Source organism: Neoarius graeffei, chromosome 27 (genome assembly GCF_027579695.1).
Source record: "Neoarius graeffei isolate fNeoGra1 chromosome 27, fNeoGra1.pri, whole genome shotgun sequence".
NCBI lineage: Eukaryota > Metazoa > Chordata > Actinopteri > Siluriformes > Ariidae > Neoarius > Neoarius graeffei.
This window is the reverse complement of record NC_083595.1, coordinates 19,729,401-19,746,618: the sequence shown is the minus strand read 5'-3', so window position 1 is coordinate 19,746,618 and position 17,218 is coordinate 19,729,401. Positions and strand designations below refer to the sequence as shown.

General features: G+C 41.5%; 1 protein-coding gene across 1 annotated transcript in view; it reads left to right on the top strand.

Moving 5' to 3' along the window:
* hoga1 (4-hydroxy-2-oxoglutarate aldolase 1) overlaps positions 1-3,007 on the top strand; it is a 208,984-nt gene extending 205,977 nt beyond the window's left edge. Inside the window, exon 7 of the mRNA XM_060911451.1 lies at positions 2,797-3,007. Coding sequence (XP_060767434.1) covers positions 2,797-2,946 — 150 coding nt within the window. The 3' untranslated portion in view covers positions 2,947-3,007. The remainder of the gene's footprint in view (positions 1-2,796) is intronic.
* The last annotated feature ends 14,211 nt before the right edge of the window (positions 3,008-17,218 follow it).

The following is a 17,218-nucleotide window of genomic DNA, read 5'->3' as shown; positions in this document are numbered from 1 at the left end:
GCAGGAATATAGAAAATTCTAAAGGGTTCACAAGCTTTCAAGCACTACTGTGTGTGTGTGTGTTATTTATTTATATATATATATATATATATATATATATATATATATATATATATATATATATATTTATTGGCGGCATGGTGGTGTAGTGGTTAGCGCTGTCGCCTCACAACAAGAAGATCCGGCTTCGAGCCCCATGGCCAGCGAGGGCCTTTCTGTGTGGAGTTTGCATGTTCTCCCCGTGTCCACGTGGGTTTCCTCCGGGTGCTCCGGTTTCCCCTACAGTCCAAAGACATGCAGGTTAGGTTAACTGGTGACTCTAAATTGACCGTGAGTGTGAGTGGTTGTCTGTGTCTATGTGTCAGCCCTGTGATGACCTGGCGACTTGTCCAGGGTGTACCCCTGCCTTTCGCCCGTAGTCAGCTGGGATAGGCTCCAGCTTGCCTGCGACCCTGTAGAAGGATAAAGCGGCTAGAGATAATGAGATGAGATGTATATATATATATATTTTTTTTTTTAATTTTATTTATTTAAAAAAAAATCTACCCTAGAATAAATCTTGGCCACTGATGAAAAAATATATAATCCAGAGTGATGCAAGGTTGTCCACAAGTTCCAAAGTCTTGCAAACCCTCTGCAGTGTCAAAGAGGCCCTGGGAGTCCTTCACACTTTTGCTCCACTGTGGTCAAGAACAGGGTCCATGAGCAGGTAGAAAGCTCCCCCCCAAAAAAGCATGGTTCCCCGCTGCTTGTATTTTCCCTTCGAGATCTATAAAAAATGTCTGATGATGCCATCTGGGTGCATAAAATAAATGTGTGTGTGTGTGTGTGTGTGTGTGTGTGTGTGTTAGTGAGAATAAGTTTTTGTTCCTGCATTTTGCCCCATGCAATAATAACTCTTTCTATGCTATCTTTAATTTGTTTAATACATTTAAATTGCACGTTTGCTAATTAATGTACAGTTGTGTTTAAAAAATAGCAGTACATCATTCATAACCTGATGAACCACTGTGATTAGTAGTAGTGTATTTCTGCATGGCAAATAATTTACTTGTAGATGTAGTAGTGTAATAGAAAAACAACAGAAACCCATACCACAGAAAACCGACAGTTCACGACTCAACTATGAAAGTCCCCTCATCCTCGCCAGCTCTGCTGCTTCTTCTTTCCCATAGCCAGCAAGGGCCGTCGGGGCACCACTGATGAAATTTTAACAGTCCATCATTGGTGTGTCTAGGGCATTTAAACTTGGTAGCGCCCATCCCTCTCCAAGCTTGACCAATAGACAATTTAGAGTAGCCAGTTGGCCTATCTGCATGTCTTTAGACTGTGGGGGAAACCGGAACACCCAGAGGAAACCCACGCAGACACAAGGAGAACATTCAAACACACAGCAAGGCCCACTCTTGGGTTCGACACAACCAGAGCAACTTAACTTTCTACAAAACGATAATTTCAAATAAATAAGGAATAAATATCAATGAATATACAGGTTAAGTTTTGTATTTAGTTTCACTGTGCTGCCTGTTACAATTAATGTTGTATGTATGACAGTTACATCCAGCTGTCCTAATTATCCAGCTGTATACAGTAGCTAGAAGGGGCTCCACTTAGGGGGTTTTGGGATAGCGGCAATGAACTGTATGGTGCCTTTATGGGAGGTTTAAAGTGGTTTCTAGATCTCATTGCAAAATGTGCCAATATGAGTGGCCTTTGGGGGCCACTTAACTGAAATTTTTTTGGGGGGCTAAAAAAACCCAAAACATTTGCCTATTCTGATTGTGCAACCCTGGTTCCAACACAAAACAACTTAACTTACAAAACAGTATATTTAAATAATGAAACCAACACACACACAAAAAAAGAGTTACTGTTAAAAGGCTAGATTAGCCGGCTAGCTTAGCTTAGCTTAAGACCAGCTAGTGTTAAAAGAACCAGTTCTGCATCTTTTTTGAATGGTCTACCAGGCGTTTACATCCTGCATTTCTCAGAAACATTTCAGCTTATTTCAGTGTTTCTGATTTTGCATGTGTTTTCTGTATTTGTCATGTGTTGGCCCTCTGTCGGTATTGTGCGTGTGTTGCCAGTTTAAGGCATCTGTATTTGCATGTGTTTTCTGTATTTGCAGTGCTTTTGTCCCTGTCAGCCACCATAGGTTCCATGTATAATATCCAAGTATTGCACATTGCAAATCAGAAACGTGCACCCCTGTTGACTTGTTTCCCCAATAAGACTGAGAAAAATAATACCACCATGTCTACGTTTTCTGTGCTCAAATTTTTTTGGGCCAGTTTCATATCTTATGAGGCAAGTAAAAACTCACCCCACCCCACCCCACCCCACCCCTTTTTTTGGTTTTGTACTCCATAATCCACACTGATGTGAAGCTTTTTGGCAAGCTTAAAACACACACACACAATCAAATAATCCACCTCCTGTCCATGACTGTCCATATTTAAATAATAATCCAGCTACTGGATCTGTATTTGTATCGGCATTTGCATTCGTGTAGGACAAATTATCTGTTCAATAACATTCATATTTGCAAACACCCCTACTGAACATGTAAAAAATGATGTGGACTATATATACTGTGTAGATGAACATTGGAATGACCAAGCAGAGAGAATGTATTCACAATCCCATATTTAAAACAAGAGTGGCATCACTGCTATAGTTCCATGTTCAATGTCACATTATAAAAACATAATTAAATATAATTAACTTGTGATTTTAATATAGTTTTAAAATGAAAGGCTCTGATGAAATATTTTGTCTGTACTCTTATTTTGTTAGGTTACAAGGAAGTTTGGTGTTCCTGCTCTAAAGCAAGCAATGGAGTGGTTTGGATACCAGGGTGGTGTGTGCCGCTCCCCTTTGCAGCCTTTGTCCAAGGTGGAGTTGGAAAATCTTCAAGCAGACTTCTCCTCAAATGGATGGCTGTAGCTGTTCTTTAGATCCCTAATAAATAATTTTCTATCAATTGAGATTATACATATGGGAACATATGGCTAATTTTTATCACAACTTGGATTGAAATCTAGTTGAAACACACTTCAGCTGGCATTGAAGTTCCTAGAGAACAAATTATAAGTCTTAATTCCTAGTTGTAATTAATTTGAGTTAATTAATTTTAGAGTTAAATTTGGTTTTAAATTAAATTAAGTTTTACTTAATGTAGTTTTTATTCACATGTGACACTATCTTGGGTTTGAGTGGACATGAGGAAGTGGAAGGAATGTTTGGAACAGCTCAAAAGGGTTTTTATTCCTGTTGCTTGGAACCCTTTCTACTTTGAGGACTCTCATGCACGTGCTCGCATGCATGCAAAATGCAGTTCAGCACAGCTCTGGCTCTGTCCGTGCCACTCCCTCCTCTGTTGCTCACTGCAACAGTTAGTAGTACAATTAGCCTTCGGGTGCATGCTCCTCAGAAACATTAATCTCCCTGACAGAAGAATGCTTGACCACACCCCTGCTGCCACATACCTTCACCACCCAACCAAGAAGACAGTCTGGCCCGCAGCCAATTAACCACCCACAATTCCCAACGGGAGAGGAAGTCTGCCAGAATCATTTGTGCCTGTGGCCTGTTGACCACCTCAAACTTAAATGGCTGAAGTGCCAGATACCAACAAGTGGTACTGGGTTTTGGGTATGCTGCTGTCTTATCAATTTGGCAACAGACCTGCCGATGTCCCAAGTGGAAGCCCAGGTACTACATCTCCACCCATCTAAGTGCACACTACTTTGGGTTTGCTGCGAGTCCTGCCCATCTCGGGGATCTCAAGACAACCCTCAGATGATGACAGTGATTGTGCCAGTCACAGGCAGCATTTGAGCAGAGGAGTCTGTCTAGGAGTTGTTGAAATGTAGCCAGAGCTCTGAACTGACCAAAACGAAGTGTGACATGTTGGTCAAATGCACAGCCAATAAAAATCAGCCATGAGACTGTTCAGTGTTTTTTCTTGACCTAAATGACCTGTCAGTGGGTTTTGATGAGCTAAATAAAAAGCATATCCATGCGGCTCTTTGGGACCAACAACTGGGTCTTCTCTTCTTTCATACAAGTGTCCTGCATCACTGCCATCCTTAACAATGGAAAAATATCAAATCAAATCAAGTTTATTTGTATAGCGCTTTTAACAATAAACATTGTCGCAAAGCAGCTTACAGAATTTGAACGACTTAAAACGTGAGCTAATTTTATTCCTAATCTATCCCCAATGAGCAAGCCTGTGGCGACAGTGGCAAGGAAAAACTCCCTCAGACGACATGAGGAAGAAACCTCAAGAGGAACCAGACTCAAAAGGGAACCCATCCTCATTTGGGCAACAACAGACAGCCTGACTATAATATTAACAGTTTTAACAGGTATAACCCTCAACTGTCCTCATGGGGCCGTCCTTCACAGGAGCAGTGCGATAAAACTCCGACCAGACACAGGGCACCAGGATGGACCAAGCAGGTCCGAGGGGCAGAAGAGGCCAGCATCTCAATCCCAGGATCAACATGTAACTCAGAGGGACAGATTGGGGGGGGGGGGGGGGGGGGGGGAGAGAAAGAAAACACAGGTTGTTAGGTATGCCCTAAAAATGACAAGTATTAAATCTGTGTGGTAGGCTCGCAGAGACGAGAGTCTTTACATCAGGCATAACACACAACAATGGCATGTTAATATGGTAAAAAATATCATGACCTGCTCTGGCTGGATGCTTGATTGGGTGATGGGAGCACACTCCTCAGCAATGATGAGATGCAGATGGGACCCTTAGGGCTGGCCAAGACAATTCAGTTACATTTCACCGGGTCTGGGACATGTGACAGAATGTCTGACGGCCGATTCCCTGCAGGCTACGATAGCCAGTCGAGGTCTCCACCCTCTCCACCAAAAGATTTCCTGTTGACTCCATGTAACTCAGAGGGACAGATTTGGGGTGGGGGGGGAGGGAAAGAAAACACAGGTTGTTAGGTATGCCCAATGTCACCTGAATAAGTAGGAGCAGTATACATATTGCACCGAGTACAAGCAGGGACTCCGGCAACTAACTCTGACAGCATAACTAAAAGGAGAGAGCCAGAAGGTAACACAGGCATGAGGGAGCCCCGGGACATAAAGCAGCCAGCCACTACATCGTCAACAAACTCGAGTGAGCAAGCGAGTGGGGACTGACAGCATCCATACATCCCAGTTTACCAAAACACTCTATGTCTGAGGACCCTCCAGATCTACTCCTTTACCTCATAAACACCATTAACAAAAGGCTTGACTAAACAGATATGTTTTCAGCCTAGACTTAAATGCTGAGACTGTGTCTGATTCCCGAACATTACTTGGAAGGCTGTTCCATAACTGTGGGGCTTTGTAAGAAAAGGCTCTGCCCCCTGATGTAGCCTTCACTATACGAGGTACCAGCAGGTAGCCTGCACCTTTTGATCTAAGTAGGCGTGGCGGGTCATAGAGGAGCAGAAGTTCACTCAGGTACTGTGGTGCGAGACCATTTAGTGCTTTAAAGGTCAATAGTAGTATTTTATAATCAATACGAAATTTGATTGGGAGCCAATGCAGTGTGGATAAGACAGGGGTGATGTGGTCATATTTTCTAGTTCTAGTAAGGACTCTTGCTGCTGCATTTTGAACTAACTGGAGCTTGTTTATGCACTTATTGGAACATCCAGACAGTAAGGCATTACAATAATCCAACCTGGAGGTAATAAAAGCATGGACTAGTTTTTCTGCATCATGCAATGACATTAAATTTCTTATCTTTGCAATATTTCTGAGATGAAAGAAAGCTATCCACGTGATGTTATCAATGTGAGTTTCGAATGAAAGACTGGGGTCAATAATCACTCCGAGGTCTTTTACTGCTGCACGTGAAGAAACAGAAAGGCCATCCAGAGTCACTGTGTAATCAGAAAATTTACTTCTAGCTGTATGTGGTCCTAGCACAAGTACTTCAGTCTTGTCAGAGTTAAGCAGAAGGAAATTAATAAGCATCCAGTGTCTAATGTCCTTAACACATTCCTCAATTCTATTAAGCTGGTGTCTCTCATCAGGTTTTGCAGAGACATACAACTGTGTGTCATCAGCATAACAGTGGAAACTAATACAATGTTTACGAATAATATCGCCCAGAGGTAACATATATAGAGAAAAAAGCAGTGGACCCAAGACAGAACCTTGTGGAACACCAAACTTTACCTCGGTACGTCTAGAAATATCACCATTTATATCAACATACTGATAATGATCAGTTAGATAAGACCTGAGCCAGGAGAGGGCCATTCCCTTAACTACCACAACGTTTTCTAGTCTATCCAAAAGAATGGAATGATCAATGGTATCAAATGCTGCACTAAGGTCAAGCAACACAAGTAGCGAGACACAGCCCTGATCAGACGCCAATAGTAGGTCGTTTACTACTTTAACCAGTGCTGTCTCTGTGCTATGATGAGGTCTAAATCCTGACTGATACATTTCATGAATGTTATTCCTATGTAAATATGAGCATAACTGCTGTGCCACAGGTTTTTCAAGGATCTTGGAGATAAAGGGGAGGTTTGATATTGGCCGATAATTGGACAGCTGACAGGGATCAAGGTCAGGTTTTTTAATCAGGGGTTTGATAACTGCTAGTTTAAAGGATTTGGGTACATAGCCAATCATAAGAGAGGAATTTATTATTTTTAGAAGCGGTTCAATTACTCCAGGCATTATCTGTTTGAATAGATGTGTTGGTAAGGGATCTAGTACGCAAGTTGAGGCTTTTGATGTAGAGATTAATGAAAGTAATTCAGTTTCTTTTAGGGGAGTAAAACATTCTAACTGATGATCTGATACAGTTATATTGTTAACTACAAGGTCACTTTCATTGTCTAACCTTAAATTAGTAGTTTGAATTTTTTGTCGGATATTCTCAATTTTGTCATTAAAAAAATTCATGAAGTCGTTGCTACTACATACTGCAGGTGTGCATGTGTTGATAGTGGACTTATTCCTGGTTAATTTTGCTACAGTATTAAATAGGAATCTAGGATTATTTTTGTTATCTTCTATTAGGGAGGAGAAATATGTTGATCTTGCAGCACTAAGAGCTTTTCTATACTTCAGGAAGCTCTCCTTCCAAGCTAATTTGAACACTACCAATTTTGTTTGACGCCATTTACGTTCCAATTTTCGAGTGGTCTGTTTTAATGTGCGAGTGTCATCATTATACCAGGGTGCTAAGTTTTTGTCTCTGACCATTTTCCTTTTTAGAGGAGCTAAGTCCTAAAAGTAGATAAAGAGAACCCAGTTAAACAAATGAGACACAAATATTATACTTGGTCATTTATTTATTTAGGAAAATGATCCAATATTACATATCTGTGAGTGGCAAAAGTATGTGAACCTCTAGGATTAGCAGTTAACCCTTTGATGCAAAACATATGCACACCCCTTCTAATGCACAACATGGGTCAAAAATGACCCGCATTCATTTTCCAGGTTATTTCATGCTGACTGAGTTTTTCTTTGCTCTATCTTTTGAAATCAATTTATTTTATGATTGAATATTCCAAGTATTCTTTAAATATCTTGTTTTTAATTACCACAAATCATTAATTTAATTTTTTCTTTCCTACTTTATGAACAAAAATACTTTTTATATTACTACACATGGGTCATCCAAGTGTAAATAATAATAATAAGTTAAATTTATATAGCGCCTTTCAAGAAACCCAAGGACGCTTTACAATTATAGACAAGGAAAAAAAATAAATAAATAAAAAATAAAAATAATAATAATAAAAAATAATAATAAAAAGTAAAAAGTCCACCAAGTAGGGGTCAGGATGTAATTCCTGAGGTGTAGCAGCCACAGTCCCACCAAAAGGTGCCCGAAAACGAGTCCCACATCTCCAGCACCGCCGCCGTGACGCTGTCAGCAACATTGTTCGAACACCACACCATGGACCCACAAAGCAAGCAGAGAAGCCCCGCCACGCAGAGTGCCGGCGCGTCCCAAACCGCCTGCACAGCCGCTGCGACGCCACCGAGCAACATCGCTCAGAACATCACGCCAAGCACCAAAGCACAGAGCGCTGGACAACCACGATGCAAAATGAGCAACAGGCTCACCGCAGTCCACAGCTGGGAGCACAGGCATCACCCACGGCGAACCAAGGCCTGGAGGGAACCGACACCCAAAACTGGGTCCGGAGCTACACCACAACCGGCGGACAAAAACACTCAAACAAACATCAAACTACACAAACACACAGAAAAAATAAATAAATAAATGAAAATAGAAAAAGAAATAAAATAAAATAAAGCTCTGGTGGGGCGGCACGGTGGTGTAGTGGTTAGCGCTGTCGCCTCACAGCAAGAAGGTCCTGGGTTCGAGCCCCGGGGCCGGCGAGGGCCTTTCTGTGTGGAGTTTGCATGTTCTCCCCGTGTCCGCGTGGGTTTCCTCCGGGTGCTCCGGTTTCCCCTACAGTCCAAAGACATGCAGGTTAGGTTAACTGGTGACTCTAAATTGACCGTAGGTGTGAATGTGAGTGTGAATGGTTGTCTGTGTCTATGTGTCAGCCCTGTGATGACCTGGCGACTTGTCCAGGGTGTACCCCGCCTTTCGCCCGTAGTCAGCTGGGATAGGCTCCAGCTTGCCTGCGACCCTGTAGAAGGATAAAGCGGCTAGAGATAATGAGATGAGATGAGAGCTCTGGTGAGAAGCGGCAGCCAGAACGCGCACGACGTACTCTCAACCGGAAATGGAAACGAAAAAAAAAGTGTGATTTAAAATTAAATGTCTTAATACTATAATAATAATTTGTTTCAAGTAATTACTTTAGCAGTGAATGGGGCCAGTTATTTATTTATTAACTATGTAGTTAGCTAAGCCAACTACAATAAAATTAGCTAACTAAAGTAGAATATGTCGACAGCTCGGTAGCTAATAGTAATTACTTGTAACTTTCTGACAAGTAATCTACTCACTCTCAAGGTAACCTAAACATCAATTTTTTTCTAAGGTAATGTTAGAACAATTGAAAAACATTACTTCCATGTATTAGATGGGCAAAGGGTGCTGTGCTGAGCTGTGAAATGTCTGACACAAGCACAATTCACAGTTCCCACCAAACGCTGTAGTAAATGCATGCGGGTCGGTTCTGACCCGTGTGTAAACTTGATGTAGAATTACAAAAGCTGTGCTTGTTCATAACTTAAGAAAGGAAAAATAAAAATGATGATTTGTGCGAAACAAAAACAAGATATTTACTGCATATTTGGAAAAGTAAATGACAAAATGAATTTATTTCAAAAGTAGATCATAGAAACACTCAGCCATACATGAAATAACCTGGAAAATGAATGCAGGTTGTTTTTGACCCATGTTGTGCATTAGAAGGGTAGTGATACAAAAAGGGTTTTTATTCAAAAAGTAAGAAAGGAAAAAATAAAATAAGGATGTATGATGATCAAAAACAAGTTAATTGAGGAATACCTTGAATACTGAATGATGGAATTAATTTAATGCAAAGATATAGAAGATAAAAACTCAGCCGGGTCACTTTTGACCCATGTTTTGCATCAAAGGGTTAATTTGAAGGTGAAATTAGAGTCAGGTGTTTTTATAATCAATGGGATGACAATCAGGTGTGAGTGGGCACCCTGTTTTATTTAAAGAACAGGGATCTATCAAAGTCTGATCTTCACAACACGTGTTTGTGGAAGTGTATCATGGCACAAACAAAGGAGATTTCTGAGGACCTCAGAAAAAGCATTGTTGATGCTCATCAGGCTGGAAAAGGTTACAAAACCATTCTCTAATGAGTTTGGACTCCACCAATCCACAGTCAGACAGGTTGTGTACAAATGGAGGAAATTCAAGACCATTGTTACCCTCCCCAGGAGTGGTTGACCAACAAAGATCACTCCAAGAACAAGGCGTGTAAGAGTCGGCGAGGTCACAAAGGACCCCAGGGTAACTTCTAAGCAACTGAAGACCTCTCTCACATTGGATCATGTTAATGTTCATGAGTCCACCATCAGGAGAACACTGAACAACAATGGCGTGCATGGCAGGGTTGCAAAGAGAAAGCCACTGCTCTCCAAAAATAACATTGCTGCTCATCTGCAGTTTGATAAAGATCACGTGGACAAGCCAGAAGGCTATTGGAAAAATGTTTGTGGATGGATGAGACCAAAATAGAACTTTTTGGTTTAAATGAGAAGCGTTATATTTGGAGAAAGGAAAACACTGCATTCCAGCATAAGAACCTTATCCCATCTTTGAAACATGGTGGTGGTAGATTCATGGTTTGGGCCTGTTTTGCTGCATCTGGGCCAGGACGGCTTGCCATCATTGATGGAACAATGAATTCTGAATGATACCAGCGAATTCTAAAGGAAAATGTCAGGACATCTGTCCATGAACTGAATCTCAAGAGAAAGTGGGTCATGCAGCAAGACAACAACCCTAAGCACACAAGTCGTTCTACCAAAGAATAGTTAAAGAAGAATAAAGTGAATGTTTTGGAATGGCCAAGTCAAAGTCCTGACCTTAATCTAGTGGAAATGTTGTGGAAGGACCTGAAGCGAGCAGTTCATGTGAGGAAACCCACCAACATCCCAGAGTTGAAGCTGTTCTGTACGGAGCAACAGGCTAAAATTCCTCCAAGCCGGTGTGCAGGACTGATCAACACTTACCGCAAATGTTTAGCTGCAGTTATTGCTGCACAAGGGGGGTCACACCAGATACTGAAAGCAAAGGTTCACATACTTTTGCCACTCACAGATATGTAATATTGGATCATTTTTCTCAATAAATAAATGACCAAGTATAATATTTTTGTCTCATTTGTTTAACTGGGTTCTCTTTATCTACTTTTAGGACTTGCGTGAAAATCTGATGATGTTTTCGGTCATATTTATGCAGAAATATAGAAAATTCTAAAGGGTTCACAAACTTTCAAGCACCACTGTACATTATCTAAAGTATGGCGGAATGTTGACTCTCAGCATTCAGTTGCCTGATCAAGTTCTGCAGGGGCTGACAGTGACCCAATCAAAGTTGACAGCTCTGGGAGATCATTTATAAAGCTCTGTGCAGTAGTTGACGTGAAAGTACGTTTAATACGTGGTGAGGTGCATATGTTATTACTCAGACATATCTTGAATGAGATGAGACAATGATCTGAGATAACTTCAGACTGTGGAAGTATGACTATATTATCTACGTTTAATCTGAATGTTAGTATTCGATCAAGGGTGTGACCACCATTATGGGTCGGTCCTATGACATTCTGCTTAATCCCGACTGAGTCTAAGATGGACACAAACGCTGTTTTTAAAGGGTCTTCTGGGTTATCGAAGTGAATATTAAAATCTCCGACAACTAAAGCTTTGTCTCAGGAAATAACCAGATCTGAGATAAAATCTGCAAATTCAGAAAGAAACTCAGAATATGGCCCCGGGGGCCTGTAAATAATAAGCAATGGAATTAACTGGGTAGACTTATTTTTCGAGGCTACATACATTATATGAGTATGAAGAACTTCAAATGTATTAAATTTATAACCAGGTTTTTGTGTTACACCTAGATAATCGTTATAAATAACCGCGACGCCTCCTCCTCTGCCAGTTAGACGAGGCTGGTGTATATAACTGTATCCAGGAGGACTCGCTTCATTTAATGCTATATATTCATTTGGCTTAATCCATGTTTCTGTTAAACACAGTACATTAAACTGCTGATCAGTAATGAGTTCATTAACCATTAGCGCTTTAGATGTAAGAGATCTAATATTTAATAGCCCCACCTTTAGATCAAAGGTGCTGGCAGCAGCTGTACAGTCAGTATGATCTAATTTTATATTGATTAGGTTACTGGAACAAACTCTCTGAAAATTTCTACCTTTTTGTTGAGCTCGGGGAACAGACATAGTCTCGATGTAGTGGGCCCTGAGTGACGACTCTGTGCAGCTAGCAGACAGTCGGTTTAGCCTGTTCGTCTGCTCCCTGGCCTTGGCTCTGGATTGTCAGAAATTAACTAGGCCTGTTCTGAGACTATGACCTATGCTGCAGGAAATGAGAGCAGCACCTTCCCGAGTGGGATGGATACCGTCCCGCCCTAACAGGCCAGCAGTGCCCTCAAAATTAGCCCAATTATCTATAAAGCCCACACTGTTTTCAGAGCACCACCTGGACAGCCAGCAGTTCAGCGACCATAACCTGCTGTAAGCTACATCGCCACGCCGCATTGGGATGGGGCCAGAGCATACTACAGCATCGGACATCGCCTTCGCTAATTTAAACACCTCTACAAAGTTACTCTTAGTAACCTCAGACTGACAAAGGCGTATATCATTAGCTCCTGCATGGATAACTATCTTTGAGAACCTGTGCTTGCCTAGGACCCTAAGATTACCTGCTATGTCCGGCGCCCTGGCTCCCGGTATACACCTGACTAAAGCTGCTGGTGCCCCTAAAAGCTGAGCTAATTTCACATGCCGTATGATAGAGTCCCCTATAACCAGAGCTCTTTCAGGTTTCTCAGTGGGTGCATCACTAAGGAGAGCAAACCTGTTCGACACGTGACGCGGAGAGGAGTGGTGCTCCCCTGGGCGAGCCTCAGCAGTAGCTTTGGCTCTACGCTTATGCCGCCGAGCCGTCACCCATTCGCCCCGCTGTAAGGGCTCTAATGCCGGAGTTGGGGGATTGCTAACTCCACCTAGGGCGTCCAGACTTTCCCTAACAGAAACTACACTGTTCTCACGCTCACTAACCTGCTCTAAAGCCTGGACACGCGCTTTTAGCACTGTAATCTTCTCTGTCAGACAGCTAACTAATCTGCACTTATCACAAGTAAAGCTATCGCTAGTGACGGAGGAAGAATGACTAAACATCCTGCACTCAGCACACTGAACAGGCGGAAGGTGTGCCATGATGAAAAGATTCACGTACCTTAAATGAAGATCTGTTGATATTAAAGCAGATCAGATGTGGATGGCCTCCGCTTGTGGTCTTTACACAGGAGGAGAGAAAAAGAAAGCTTCCGGTCTCGGCGTTCTTCCGAAAAAAGAAAGAGAAAAAAACGGGAAAAAAAAACGAAAAAAGGAAAGCGAAAAGTGAAAAGTACAAAAATGAAAGCGACAGTACAATAAAAATGAAGAGGATACTGGAAATTTATTTGTAGAAAAAAAGTTAAAAAAGGATTAGTAATTAACGCCGGCACTCGCGGGAAAAAAGGACTCGGCGCGAACAACTCTGGAAAAGAAAATATGGATAGGAGAGTGCAGTGTTTGGCTGGACTTGCTGAACATCAACTACAGTGGTGCTTGAAAGTTTGTGAACCCTTTAGAATTTTCTATATTTCTGCATAAATATGACCTAAAACATCATCAGATTTTCACACAAGTCCTAAAAGTAGATAAAGAGAGCCCAGTTAAACAAATGAGACAAAAATATTATACTTGCTCATTTATTTATTGAGGAAAATTATCCAATATTACATACAGTGCCTTGCAAAAGTATTCATACCCCTTGAACTTTTTCACATTTTTCCACCTTACAACCACGAACTTAAAGGTTGTTTATTGAGATTTTATGTGATAGACCAACACAGAATAGCACATAATTGTGAAGTGAAATGAAAATGATAAATGGTCTTCAAAATTTTAAACAAATAAAAATCTGAAAAATGTGATGTGCATTAGTATTCAGCCCCCCTGCATCAATACTTTGTAGAGCCACCTTTTGCTGCAATTACAGCTGCAAGTCTTTTGTGGTATGTCTCTACCAGCTTTGCACATCTAGACACTGAAATTTTTGCCCATTCTTCTTTGCAAAATAGCTCAAGCTCAGCCAGATTGGATGGAGAGTGTCTGTGAACAGCAATTTTCAAGTCTTGCCACAGATGCTCAATGGGATTTAGGTCTGGACTTTGACTGGGCCATTCTAACACATGAAAATTCTTTGATCTAAACCATTCCATTGTAGCTTTGGCTGTATGTTTAGGGTCATTGTCTTGCTGGAAGGTGAATGTCCTTCCCAGTCTCAAGTCTTTTGCAGCCTCCAACAGGTTTTCTTCCAGGGTTGCCCTGTATTTAGCTCCATCCATCTTCCCATCAACTCTGACCAGCTCCCCTGTCCCTGCTGAAGAAAAGCATCCCCATAGCATGATGCTGCCACCACCATGTTTCACAGTGGGGATGGTGTGTGCAGGGTGATGAGCAGTGTTAGTTTTCCGCCACACATAGTGCTTTGCATTTAGGCCAAAAAGTTCAACTTTGGTCTGATCTGACCAACGCACCTTCTTCCACATGTTTGCTGTGTCCCCTACATGGCTTCTTATGCCTAACAATGGCTTTCTTCTTGCCACTCTTCTAACAAGGCCAGATTTGTGGAGTGTACGACTTATAGTTGTCCTGTGCACAGATTCTCCCACCTGAGCTGTGGATTTCTGCAGCTCCTCCAGAGTGATCATGGGCCTCTTGGCTGCTTCTCTGACCAGTGCTCTCCTTGCTCGCTCTGTCAGTTTAGGTGGACGGCCATGTCTTGGTAGGTTTGCAGTTGTGCCATATTTTTTCCATTTTTGAATGATGGATTGAACAGTGCTTCTTGAGATGTTCAGAGCTTGGGATATTTTTTATAACCTAACCCTGCTTTAAACTTCTCCAGAACTTTATCCCTGACCTGTCTGGTGAGTTCTTTGGTCTACATGATGCTGTTTGTTCTTCAGTGTTCTCTAACAAATCACTGAGGCTTTCACAGAACAAGCGTATTTATGCTGAGAGTAAATTTCGCACAGTAGGACTCTGTTAACTAATTAGATGACTTCTGAAGGCATTTGATTGCCCTGGATTGCATTTAGAGGAATCAGAGGACAGGGGGCTGAATACTAATGCACACCACATTTTTCAGATTTTTATTTGTTTAAAATTTTGAAGACCATTTATCATTTTCGTTTCACTTCACAATTATGTGCTACTCTGTGTTGGTCTATCACATAAAATCTCAATAAAAAACTTTTAAGTTCGTGGCTGTAAGGTGGAAAAATGTGAAAAAGTTCAAGGGGTATGAATACTTTTGTAAGGCACTGTATATGTGAGTGGCAAAAGTATGTGAACCTCTAGGATTAGCAGTTAATTTGAAGGTGAAATTAGAGTCAGGTGTTTTCAATCAATGGGATGACAATCAGGTGTGAGTGGGCACCCTGTTTTATTTAAAGAACAGGGATCTATCAAAGTCTGATCTTCACAACACGTTTGTGGAAGTGTATCACGGCACGAACAAAGGAGATTTCTGAGGACCTCAGAAAAATCGTTGTTGATGCTCATCAGGCTGGAAAAGGTTACAAAACCATGTCTAAAGAGTTTGGACTCCATCAATCCACAGTCAGACAGATTGTGTACAAATGGAGGAAATTCAAGACCATTGTTACCCTCCCCAGGAGTGGTCGACCAACAAAGATCACTCCAAGAGCAAGGACCCCAGGGTAACTTCTAAGCAACTGAAGGCCTCTCTTACATTGGCTAACATTAATGTTCACGAGTCCACCAACATGAGTCCACCATCAGGAGAACACTGAACAACAATGATGTGCATGGCAGGGTTGCAAGAAGAAAGCCACTGCTCTCCAAAATGAACATTGCTGCTTATCTGCAGTTTGCTAAAGATCATGTGGACAAGCCAGAAGGCTACTGGAAAAATGTTTTGTGGACAGATGAGACCAAAATAGAACATTTTGGTTTAAATGAGAAGCGTTATGTTTGGAGAAAGGAAAACACTGCATTCCAGCATAAGAACCTTATCCCATCTGTGACACATGGTGGTGGTAGTATCATGGTTTGGGCCTGTTTTGCTGCATCTGGGCCAGGATGGCTTGCCATCATTGATGGAACAATGAATTCTTAATTATACCAGCGAATTCTAAAGGAAAATGTCAAGACATCTGTCCATGAACTGAATCTCAAGAGAAGGTGGATCATGCAGCAAGACAACGACCCTAAGCACACAAGTCGTTCTACCAAAGAATGGTTAAAGAAGAATAAAGTTAATGTTCAGGAATGGCCAAGTCAAAGTCCTGACCTTAATCCAATCAAAATGTTGTGGAAGGATCTGAAGCGTGCAGTTCATGTGAGGAAACCCACCAACATCCCAGAGTTGAAGCTGTTTTGTAGAGAGGAATGGGCTAAAATTCCTCCAAGCCGGTGTGGAGGACTGATCAACAGTTACCGGAAATGTTTAGTTGCAGTTATTGCTGCATAAGGGGGTCACACCAGATACTGAAAGCAAAGGTTCACATATACTTTTGCCACTCACAGATATGTAATATTGGATCATTTTCCTCAATAAATCAATGACCAAGTATAATATTTGTCTCATTTGTTTAACTGGGTTCTCTTTATCTACTTTTAGGACTTGTGTGAAAATCTGATGTTTTAGGTCATAGTTATGCAGAAATATAGAAAATTCTAAAGGGTTCACAAACTTTCAAGCACCACTGTACATTTTCATCTGTATAGTGCCAAGAGGAAATCCTCAAGGGGAATTCCCCCAAAATGTCCATCCACAACATCCCCCTTCACAGTTTTGGAAATGCCATCCAATTTGTCCCCAAACGCAGTGGATGGCAAGGAATAACCATCACATCTATTCTATGTTTTTGTCCCTACAGTTGAATAATGACTCCATGACGGCATATCTTCAGTTTGATACTCTCTCATTCCTGTTGCTTTTCAGCACTTTCTACTTCGAGATCTCACTCAGAGAGCAAGAGAGAGGCACAGACAGACAGACACACACACATACTGTACTTCAGAATGGCTCTCTCTGTCATGTCCATGTCATTCTCCCCTTTTTTCTTCTCTCCACCAACACTTATCAGAACAATTACCCACAGTTACACTCATTCTCCCTAACTCCGCCCTCCATTCACAAACTAGCACTGGACCATGCCCCTTCTGTCACACCAGCATTTATAAGCAGGGTTTACTCTAGACTCATATGTGTTATGATATGCATAGATCAGCCATAACATTAAAACCACTGGCAAGTGAAATGAATAACTGATTATCTTGGTTCAGTGGCAGCTTGTCAAGGGGTGGGATACATGAGGGAGCAAATGAGCAGTCAGTTGATATGTTGGAAAAATAGATAAGTGTTAGTATCAGCGCAACTTTGACAAGGGCCAAATTGTGATGGCTCGATGGTCAGAGCCTCTGGGTCAGGG